Source organism: Cyrtonyx montezumae, unplaced genomic scaffold (assembly GCF_038088225.1).
Source record: "Cyrtonyx montezumae isolate F1298 unplaced genomic scaffold, pur_monq_1.0 scaffold_10, whole genome shotgun sequence".
Lineage (NCBI taxonomy): Eukaryota > Metazoa > Chordata > Aves > Galliformes > Odontophoridae > Cyrtonyx > Cyrtonyx montezumae.
In genome coordinates, this window is record NW_027071826.1 from 41,783,030 (window position 1) to 41,794,972 (window position 11,943).

General features: G+C 40.1%; 1 protein-coding gene across 1 annotated transcript; it reads left to right on the forward strand.

The window, feature by feature from the left end:
- Positions 1–10,509, forward strand: LOC136060928 (acyl-CoA (8-3)-desaturase-like). Its single transcript, XM_065755731.1, has 12 exons — positions 1–262; positions 2,976–3,086; positions 3,683–3,880; positions 4,613–4,714; positions 4,901–5,029; positions 7,191–7,248; positions 7,639–7,715; positions 8,302–8,399; positions 8,901–8,997; positions 9,321–9,400; positions 9,595–9,720; positions 9,809–10,509. The coding sequence occupies exons 1-12, from the start codon at positions 44–46 to the stop codon at positions 9,858–9,860; spliced, it is 1,347 nt and encodes a 448-aa protein (XP_065611803.1). The 5' UTR covers positions 1–43; the 3' UTR covers positions 9,861–10,509.
- The last annotated feature ends 1,434 nt before the right edge of the window (positions 10,510–11,943 follow it).

The window sequence follows — 11,943 nt, forward strand, 5'->3', positions numbered from 1 at the left end:
AGATGAGCGAATCTCAGTGCTGAATGCACATCCAGAAGTGCAGATGGCTCCGCAGACTGGCTCCACAGAAAAGGAAAGGAAACCTGTTTCAGCTTTTCCACAGCTTTTCACTTGGGAAGAGATCAGAATCCACAATGGCCATGGCCCAAATAAGGAGCAGTGGCTGGTGATTGACAGGAATGTTTACGACGTCAGCAATTTTTCCAAGCGGCACCCTGGGGGCAGCCGGGTTATTGGCCACTATGCTGGGCAAGATGCAACGGTAAGATTTAGGGACGGAGTGGAGGAATGTGGTTCCAGTGCTGGGACTAGAGGATGACGTGGTTGGACTCCAGTGGAGAACACTTGTGATGGTTTGGCTCTGTGCTTGGTCTGATAAAGTCAGCTTGGATGGGGCCCTGGGCAACATGATCTGGTGGGTGGCAACCAGCTCACAGCGGGGGTTGGAGCGCGTTGGTTTTGAGGTCCCTTCCAACTGAAGCCATTCAGTGATCCTGCGATAAGGTAGTGGATGTATCTGTGCTGTTTGTAAAAGTATGGTTCTAGTTACCCTCAAGATCAGAGTTACCTGCTGCATAAGTTATAAAGCTCAGGTTCATTACATTAAAATGTAAACGGCGCTCATGCATACAGGCTGTCATGCCACTGGGCATGATGGGGCAGGCTGTCTTCCAAGTACCTGCAAAGTGTTTCTGTTGCAGTAGAGTGAAAGGGAAGAGGTTGGGAAGTGGTACACTCAGTGTGTACTACTGTTTTAGTGTCTGAGGACTTCCAGATGTGATAGAAGACAAGGACAATCAAAGACAGAGCAAGAGCATGAATGAAGAAGGGGTAATGTTCAGAGAGAAACAGGTATTAATACTGAGGTCAGTGGAGCAAGAAAAGGAGCAAGAAAATAGGGAAGGACCCTATTTTGTACAAGAGTGTGACAGAAAAGGTCTTGATCAAAAATTCTATTCTAAAGGAGGGGGAAGAATAATAAAATACAAGAAAAACAACTGAGAGATCAATAGAATGACATTTGGCTGCAGAAGATGAGAAAACTTTCTACAGATAGTCCATCTGAGAGTCGATGTGGAGACACCTGCAAGAATGTTTGATTTAGATGATCTCTCTGAGTTGCTGTTCATTGAAAGAAATAATAAATTTTAAGCAGATTTCATATATTATTTGCTAAAAGTTGATACTGAATTTCTGAACTCTCAGAAGCAAGATCGGGATTAGGACAAAAACACTTGGTGTGGAGACCCAAATTTAATTCTTGTTGCGACAGATTTTCTGTTTTCAAGAAAGTAGTTTGTCCTTTCTGTTCCTCACTTTTCAGTATATGAAGTATGAGAACTCTTCCTAACTCATGGTTCTAAACAGATCAGAGCAGTTATTTTGCACAAGGCATTCTTTTCACTGTCTGAAATTGAAGCAGAAAAATAACTAGTGTTCTCAAGTGAAGGAAAAAGACCCTTCTGGGTCTCCCATGTTCTCTTCTCAAGCCTAAAGTCCAAGATTTTTTTTACCCAGCACTCTTGACCAATCCAGAGCTCATTTTAAAGATATGATGAGAATTATCTTTCTCTATATGCATAACTTTGCAAATATATACAGTGCTCTTTGCAGAATGATTACATTGATGTCAAATGTAGGGAGTTAGGTTTATTGCAGATGATACTCCTTTAAGGTAATCTCTTGTAAGGTAAGGTAAGAGCAGAGAGGATAAGCAACATGTTGCAGGATGAAAAGGTTTGCATTTCTCTGATACAAATCCATGATACTGAGATTGTGGATAGGAAATTCTGCACATAAAGTTCCTGTCTCTTGCCTCTAAGCTGCTGTACAGATTCTTACTTCTTCATTCTGTTTCAAAATTCCTGGGAAGAGGAACCTACATAATATAGTATAATAAATGGTAGGATGAGGAACAGAGATTCATAACAGAAAGGTTTCCCCAGACCACTGGATCTGGGCAGACTTTCTCATGATTCACTGTGACAAAGGGCCATGAGAAGTCTGTGGAAAGCTCATCTGTTCAAGATGCCACTTTTCTCTGGCTTGAGTAAAGTGCTCCAAGGTGGGCCTTTTCTGAAGACAAGCTCAAGAGGAATGCCAAACTGAACAAGGGAAGTCCTCTTCTTGTCTGGAATCATGCAGGCATTTTTGTGTCATGACTGAAAGATTAGCTTATTGTAGAGACAAAATCTGCATCGACATGACTGGTCAGACACTGAGGGTTTTGTGATATTGACTCTTTCTGGAAGATAAAGGACTATGGGTAGCATCTTCACCTTCCTTCTGGGAAATCCACTGAGGAGATGAACTGAAGAAGAGCTGTGATTCATCTGGGGTTTCCTGTTTCCTTTATGCCACAGTTTATATTTCCTTTTGAAACTGGTACTATGAATGGTTCTTGAACAAATACGTTTGTGTGGCTAGTGTTACTCAGTTACCCAAAATGTCAATTAATGTAAAAGCGGGCAACAGTAAGAGAAAGCTACATAGCCCTGTATGTGTATATTTCCATTGGTCCTACTGTGATAAAGGCAGGGCTTAGCATCATTGTATTTTCCTAAATATGGCAGACACCTCACTGATGTATTTTCCTACTCCCGGGTCCCATCCATAGGGCAGGGCTGCTGGCTGAAGCCTTCTAAGGAAGGACTGTGTTGAAAGAAACAGATGAAAGAGAATGTTTCCCTCTGCAAATAGTTTTTCATCAACACTTTCATACTCATTACCAGCCTCACCCAGATACTTATATGACATCTAGTTTCTTGAAACTTCTCCAGCTTCCTTGGGCCTAGCTCCAGCTGATGGCAAAACACTACAGGAACAGCTGAAGGAATAGGGCTCCGAAGGTCTTTGGAAAAGAAAAGGAATCAGGGTTGTGTTTTATATCAATGATGTGGAGGAAGTAGAAACTTGGCATCTGGTATTTGACAGTATACCTTTCTTATCCTATTTGTCTGTGTATTGATTTGTAGGATGCCTTTGTAGCATTTCACAGTGATAAGGCTCTGGTGAAGAAATACTTGAAGTCTCTGCTGATCGGGGAACTGGCACCAGATCAACCCAGCTTTGAATCTAACAAAAAGGTGAGTGACCTAGGAGCTGTGAAATGGCTTGGGGTTCTGCATGGGAGGAGAAAAAATAAAAAAGAGGGGTATATATAATTTGTGGAACAGCAGAATTGATATTGTACCTTGGGTTGGGTTGGTGGTTGGGGTGGCAGCTGCTATAGTCATGCATTTAAACATGCAACACTGTCCCAGAAAAACTAGATCCATACGTGGGTGTGAGGAATGGGCCCCAGAGCACCAACAGCTGATCAGTTCTTCCTATTGCGATGTCTCAGTGACACAGCCTGTCAGCAAATTGTTCCCAGTGTCAAAGCAAAGCAGAGATCTATTGATCTCATACTCACCCTTGTGCAGGAATTCCGCTGATAAAATATTTCCACTGACTTAGGATCATAGAATCATTTGAAATGGAAGGAACCCTTAGATACCATCTGGTCCAACATCCCCTGAAATGAGCAAGGACACCTACAGCTAGATCAGGGTGCTTAGAGCCCCATCCAGACAGAACTTGATGGTCTCCATGGCCACTTCCATGGCCATTCCAGGATTCCTGGATCTTCTGTATTACATTTTCAAAGTAGCTAGTGCATTAATACTTCTTTTACCCACAGAAATCACTTTTAGAAGACTTCCGTGAGCTGCGCTGCACTGTTGAGAAGATGGGACTTCTGAATCCAGATTCCACCTTTTTCATTCTGATTTTCCTTCACCTCCTGGTACTGGATGCTGCATCCTGGCTTACAGTCTGGTACTTTGGGATATCCTTATTGCCTTTCCTTGTTGGCATGGCATTCTTCACCATTGCTCAGGTAAACTGCTGACAGCAATTAAAAAGTGTGGACATGTTTGTTTTATCTCAATGAAGAGGATCAATGAAACATTCATCTTCCAGTCACTGATTTACTCTGTCCTCTTAGATCTAATAAGCTGGCTGAAGACAACAAGCAGTTTTCATTGCTTCTAGCAAGCCTAGGTTTGCTGACAAGCTGTTCATTCTGGCCGGTATGGTGTTACAAGTTTAAGTAGGCAGCTTTATAAGATGGGATGGGCTGATCTAATCATTCACCCCAGACAGAAGAGGGAATGTGTCATTCTCAATTCCATTTTTGGATCCGAGTTCTGTTTACTGCTTGATGGCTCTGATGTTTGGTTCATCATGAGCCAACCCCACTCACTAATTCAGAATAGTTTTCTGCTGTGAGGTGCAATGAAGTTCTGGATTTGGAAATTCTTACACTTTCTGGATGGTTACTTGGAAATTGTATATATTTTCGATGGGTACAAGAGACTTTATGCTCTAACAGTCAAACTCACTGCAATGATATTTTGCTGTACAACAAAATTAATAGCTGATATTGAGCAACTTTAATGGGCAGTGTTCTTGAAGGAAATTCTCAGCACTGAGCAGGTAGGACTGCAGGTAGTCCTTCTTCCCCAGATCAGGAGATGAACTGATGCTATGACGCTAAGGAGACTCCCAGGGGTAAATTAATACAACCCTGCTATGATTCTGAATCCCTGGCGATCCTTTTGTCTTCTAGATCCAGATGGGCTGGTTCCAACATGATCTGGGGCACTGCTCTGTCTTTAGGAAGCCTAAATGGAACCATCTGCTGCAGATCATTGTGATAAATGTCCTGAAGGTAATTGCCTTACTGTGGGAATATTCTTTGGGCCTAATCTGGACTAAACAATGAGTGGGAGTGACTCTACATTCAAGCAGCATTACCTGTGAGGACAATATAGTGCAACTGTCAATGATAGGTTGAAAAACAGTGATTGGTGATAGAGTTCTAATCTAAATCCCTGGTATTTGGCTTTTCCTTCAGGGGTTACCTGCCAGCTGGTGGAATCATCTGCACAATCAGCACCATGCCAAACCCAACTGTTTCCGCAAAGACCCTGATCTCAATATGCACCCTCTCCTGTTCAGCTTGGGAAAGACACTCTCTGTGGAGGTGAGTATGGAGCTGGAGGGCCTTTGGCATAAAAGACAGAACTGAGATATTATGATTATGGCTTTCTGCCTAAACTTGGAATAATAACTTGAAAAATGGGGAAATGGTTTCAAACTAAAGAAGGTGAAATTCAGACTGGTTGTAAGTAAGAAGGAGTTTTTTTTTACAGTAATGGTAGTGAGGCACTGGAACAGGTTGCCCAGAGAGGTGGTGAATGCTTCCTCCCTGGAAACCTCCAAGGTAAGGGTGGACAGGGGTCCAAACCCACTGATCTTGCTGTAGGTGTTGCTGTTCACTGAAGGAGAGTTGGACTAAATACCCTTAAAGAATCCTTTCCAACTCAAACAATTCTATAATTCTATGATTCTATAATTTCCAAAGTGTTAGATGGTCTAAGAGTCTCACAGTCAGATTGTTCTGACTCCCACACTCCCAGTAGCAGATCCTTGCTGGATGCATTCACACCAAGGTTCAATTTCAAGGTACCTGACTTAAGCACCAACCTGGGGCCTGGTTATCATGATGCTTAGGCAGCAAACTCTTAAAATCAGTACTTAAGTTCTCTGTTGCTAGAAGAGCAGGGAAAGTACCTCGAAGGCCTTCCAAACAATGAGTCAGTCCACTTGATTAGTGTTAGATGATTTTAGTGATATTGTAGATATTGAGTCAGATGTTCCCTCTGGGTCCTTTTGGTTGGAGGACCTGCTTAGCACCTAAATCCTTCAGTACCAGTGTAGCTGCTATGCACAAAATGCAGGCATAGCAAATTATTACTTAATCTCCTTTTTTTTTTTTTTTTAATCACATAAAAAGAATTCCACAAACACATCTCCCCCTTTTTCCTGTGATTTCGTATATCGGGGTAGGTAAGGTCTCCTGCCTTTTCTTTTCCCAGCAATTCTGTTTACTCATGGAATGAAGAAATGACCTCTTGCTTAGATAAGCATTCTCTTTAAATAATGCGTCACTCTCTATTAGATGGTAATAAGCAATGAAATCTTTCCGATGCATGTGGAAAATTCCAGCTCCACTGTCTCAGGAAGGCTCCTGGGAAGAGAATTTATACAAAGTATTTATTAATAGAAAACAGCTGCAACATGAAAGAATTTAGTCAGTGATCTTTCAGATCTCTCATAGCATTAACATGAGTGAGCAGTATCTACAATGAGGTATATGTCCCTGTGCTAGATTGGGTTGGATGGAAGTGAAAGTACAGGAAACTAGTTCTCATCTCTTTCAGCTTGTAACAGAAATGAGTCAGGCACGCTGTGGATGGGCAAAATGCATTTCATTGGTTTCATTTTGTTCAGTGTGTTAGGTTTCAGTTTTGATCTAGTGAAGATATCTTTGAGACTTTCCTCAATTATAAGGGAGCTCTAGAAATAGAAAAAAAAAATATTGTCTTATCTTTCAAAGTATCAAAAGTACAAAATTTGCAGATTATATCAAGAATCCTGTTGTGTATATAGTGAAAAAATACACTGAGGCAATAAGGGTACTTGTGCCATGTAAGTATTTAATCTCTTCACTGTTACATGAAGTCAAGATATTTAACAAAAAGGCAAACATCTCTGTAGAGTATTTACTACTTAGATTTTGCAGCAATGATCTTGCCGTCTCTATAGAACAACCACTTTATAGAACATACCACTCAAAGAATTGGCATGTCTGCACCCCGTATCCCATCTGATACAGAAATTTAGGCATAGTTTTCTCAGCAAACACATCCTGCATTCATCATCCGCTGTTTCCTGCCTCAGTTTTCATCTGAATAACCTTTTCCTCCCCAAGCAGAGATGATTTAAGTGCTGTGGTGAGTGTGTGAACATGAATACACTGAATCTCATTGCTATCACTGGAACCTTCCCCTGCAAAATTCAAATGCCTTTTGAATATTTTTGTTAATTTTGTGCATTTTTGTATCCTGTTATGAGTCTTGGGACTCTCCCTAAAAATTGTTGTGTTCTGACATTGACACATATTGATACCTGGATATGGAGGCTCAAATGAAATGTTTCTTTTCACTGCTTTGGACCTTCAGTGCCTGATTTTCTAAAGAAAGGTTGGATTAAAGACATGGAAAAGGTAGTTCTTTATGAGTATTTATGAAGGATCTAAATTCTCCAACTAGGTCATTACAGTGTCCTTTCATTTTTTTCAGCTTGGAAAAAAGAAGAAGAAGTTCATGCCTTACAATTATCAGCATAAGTATTTCAGCTGTGAGTACCTCTGCTTTCCTATTGTGCTGTAGGTACATCACCCCAAAATTGCAACTTCATCTCCTTCCCAAAATAACAGATTTAAAGATACTCCCATTGAAATCACAGCTTCAGAGATAATCACAACATTAAGGAATCTTCATGTGATGAGGAACTTCCTCTGGCTATGTGATGTTAGGTACAGCATAAGTGTTATTCAAATGTAAGGGATGGGAAAGAAACAAAGAAGTGAAGGATGCTGAAATGAAATGAACATATTGTGTGGACACCTGAAAGCTACTGCAAATGGAAACCAGCAAATTTTCCTCACACCGCAGAGAAGAATATTTTGAAACGATTTATGTTGCAGTGAAGTTATAAATATCTCTCTGTTTTTATTCTTTCCTGCAGTATTGGCCCCACTTGCGCTTATACCCTTCTTCCAGCTGTCCATATTCTACTTTGGAATAAGGAAGAAAAAGTGGTTGGTAAGCACTGATTGCACTGTCCAGAAATAGTTAAAAAATGTAATCGCTTGTATTGTTTGTGGTTGGGTTTCCTTGCTTTTGCTCTTCCTTTCCTCTACTCCCATCTCCCAGGGATGGGGAACTGAGCAAGGAGCTTATGTAGTGCTTGGCTGCCTACTAGGGTTGGCCCCTGACTCTGCCATATAGTTATGTCACCTTTCAACCAAGGTGATCATGAGGTTTGGGATAGAAAAGGGTTTTTTTTTTTAGTATGAATGCTTATCTCAACAAGACCACAGTGAATTTGTCAGGAGATGCCTTTTAGCCTCTTAGTAGGTAGATAAAAGCTAACAGAAAACAATGGTACCTAGACAGATTGGGATTACATATTTTTTCCTGGTGTTTAGTTAAGTAAAACTAGTGCTCTGAGAATATTTCAGGGATGCACTCAGGAGGCAGAGTGATGGTGTGGAGCCTATGCTTGTTAAGTAAGAGATCATAGGAAGAACATATTTTATGCTGAAATAAAGTGAAGAAGGGGCAATGGAGGGATTTCTTCAATGAAGGCATCATCATCTTTATTTTGGTTTTTTTTTTTTTTAAACAGGAACTGTTATTGGTGGTGTTTTTCAACATTCGAGTCTGCCTCATGTACATTCCTTTAATGGGATTTAACAATTTCATGGTGTACTACTGGATGTCCAGGTAACATATAGCATACTCAAAGTCCCCATGACTAATACTGGTAAACAATACTGAGTGTCAATAGAAATAAATTAAAAAAAGTCATACTAGTCAGACTTTACAAAATTGCAGTTTGCTCAGGAATAAGTAGTGAGCCAAGAAAAGCATTATGAGTTTGGAGTGGAGGAGGCTGCTCAAGGACCTCTGCAACAACAGATTTAGTGGCTCTCAAAAGAAAGTCAGGAGGCAATTCCTCCAAAAGTTAAGAGGAAACAAAATGTAATAGAAAATCCTGAATTTTGCAAATGTGCTTCGTAAGGTAAGTCTTACGAGAAGCTGGGTAGATAGTTACTTTAAGGCTACTGCTTTTTTGAATCTTCTTGGTAACTGCTGCTGGAAAGCTCTCAGTCCCTATTCTCTGCCCTGCCCTTTTTTATGCGTCAGATAATTAAATGTCTGCTTTAATGGCAAGTCTGGATGCAATTAGATGCACTAAATGTGTTTCTATGTTTGTCTGGTCAGGTACCTAGAGAGTACATGGTTTATTTGGGTCTCACAGATGAACCACATTCCAATGCACATTGATTATGACATGAACAAAGACTGGGTATCTACACAGGTGAGAATATCCTTTCTTCTGGAAGCTATGGGCCTGCAGTTCTGAATTACAGGACATGGTCATCCCATCTATCATCCCATAGAAGCAATCAAGCCTGTGTGCACATCAGTGAAAAACCTTTCTTACTGAGGCAAGATCTAGCCAAATTAACCTATGTTCCAAGAATCCATTTCAAGCTAAACTTTGTTTAATTCCTTATGTCAATGAAGGTGTCTCAGACACCAGAAGTTGTCTTTTATGTTAGTCAAGGGTGATTGCTGGGGTTTAATTATCTAGACTTCCAGAGAAATAAAAGCTAAATCACTCTTCTTTTTTCCTGCCAGCTCCATGCAACATGTAATGTGAACCAATCTTTCTTCAATGACTGGTTCACCGGGCACTTGAACTTCCAAATTGAGCACCAGTAAGTATGAATACAGGGAGAAGAGAGAGAATAACGAGCACTTAAAAGTGAGAAAGGATGTGTCATCTCAAAACTATATTCATCAGATCTTTTGCTCTCACTCTGGGAGATGGCTGGGAAAAAAATTGAATAGTGGGTACAGGGCATTTTGCAAGCCAAGACTTACAATAGCTGTATGTCATTCAATTCTGCAGCCTTTTTCCCACAATGCCTCGACACAACTACTGTAAAGCAGCACCTCTGGTGAAAGCCCTGTGTGATAAGCACGGCATTGAGTATAAAAGCAAGACTTTACTCAGAGCGTTTGTAGACATTTTGAAGTAAGTATCAATTAACATTTGTAGAAGCCGTCTTTCTGTAATGCAAGCTGAATAGTGCCTCCTTATAAATGATGTTTTTTTCTTGCAGCTCACTGAAAGAGTCAGGAGAACACTGGCTGGAAGCCTATCTGCATGCATAGATGCTGGCAGCTCTTGAAGGGAACTTCTTCACAACTGTTGCAAAGAGTCAGCACAGACCAACAGAGTGTCTGTGGCTTCTGACGTAGGAATTTGGGAGCTGGGCAAAGCTAATTGCAGTAAGAATGATGGGTGGGGAAGGGAATTAAAGATATATATTTTTCATTGTTCTGAACCACGATATTTCTATTTTTTGCTGCTCTCAAACTCGGCATTCAGAGCCATGACAAACTGGGCCTTTAAATTTGGGAGTCGTAGCTCTTGAATCAGTTGCATCAATTTACTGAGTAGGTGGGGCTTAAAATAACTCTGCTCCTTGCTTATGGGAAAAATCTAAGTGGAAATTCTTAGTATTTTTGGCTTAATGGCTCAGTGAAAATGGAGTTAGGCAATGCAACCTGCAGGAAGTCAGAATATATTAGGATGGGAAGACTTTCTTGGGATATTCAAGTAAAGGTAAATAAGCAAAGAACAAGGTGGCCTGCAGTATGTTGTCATCACTAGTGATCATATGTACACTGCTTTCTCTTACTGGGTAACTGAAGTGTTATATCTTGTACTGTTCATGAAATGCTTAGGGAAGTAGATAACTGGATACTAAGATTTACTTCTCTAACAGCTAGTTTGAATATGATCCAAAAATTCTGTATAGTGTGTATAATTTGTATGTATAAATATATATATATTTAATTGTTTGCTGTCTGATTAGCTTTCTAATGTGATGTGTTACACATCTTTGCTGATGTTAGACTTTTAAAACTCTTAATTTCAGTAGACTGACTTTGAATGAGCCTTAGAAACCTAGGTGTTGAGGGGTGGGTCCAGGTCTCAAGGGTTTATAGGGTTCTATTGCTTTTATTGACTTTTACATCTATTATTTTTTCTCAAAATACTTCCCAGTAATTTCAAGGACAAATGTGTATTTACATAAATGAACCATTAGGCAACTAAGTACATTTGTGGCTCCTTCCTGCATCCAAAAAAGCAATTAAATCATACCTCCTAATACTCTCATTCCTTGCAGTCTTCTCTAGCCCTTACAGAGTTTTTTCCTCCATTTCAGCATTCCAAAGAAGGAACAGAACCTCTTACAGGTTTTGTTCCTGTAAGCTGTTGGGCTCCTCCAAGAAGGAGGGGAAGGACCTAGCCCCTCCGTACTTAGGGTTCTGCAAAGCTTCTGCTAGTGGAAAGCATAATGACCACCTGCATACAAGGCACAGTAGGTCTCCTTAGCAAGAGTATATGACCTCTGATATATATGTCTGATCTTGATTTAATTATAACATTTTTCTAATATGAATTATAACAAATTCAGTCCATTATGAGACAGTTGAGCCTAACTAGCAAAACCTGAATTTTATTGTATTCACCTAAATGTCCTAGCACTGTGAATGTAGTTTGCAATGCCAAATAAGTATACAATATGCCCACAAGAGCAAGGACAAACTGGAAGATAAGTGGTTCTTTACCATTCACGCCCAGAACTCCATGCCCCAGGCTTTCAGTGGGCAAATCACTCAGGGGAAGAAAATGGGGAAGACCTTAAAGTGAAATATTGCTGTGGACAGCCAGACACATCTCCAATCCATTGATGGTCAATGAGGTCAAGAGAACAGCAATCCTCTTCCAAGTGACAAGTGTTATCAAGCTCATAAGGTAAAGATCCCAAGAAGGAGTTTGGACTTTAGTTTCTTCCTTGCTTTTTTTTTTTTTAATTTTATTAATTATTCTGTTTTAAGAACATTTGCTTTATTTGTAAATTATATGTGCAGTTCTAGTAACGCTGTTCTGATTATTTCCTAATAATTGCTGACAGATATCGCTGGTTATGATTAAAAAGCACCGTTGTTTAAAAACTACTTAGAATGCACTTTGAAAACCTTTTCTAACTACAGCCTAAAATAATTCTATGTTCCCAAATCAAAGGTCAGTTATCCAAAGCTGTGTGAGAGTAGTAATATTTTTATAAGAAGTATTTAAGTGATAGTACTTTCTTAGGATGAATGCAGGGTTTCATTGCCTGCTCTATTGTCCTGGCGAAGGTAGTTTAGGTATTAAGGATTTTGGTGTGTTGGTTTTTTTTCT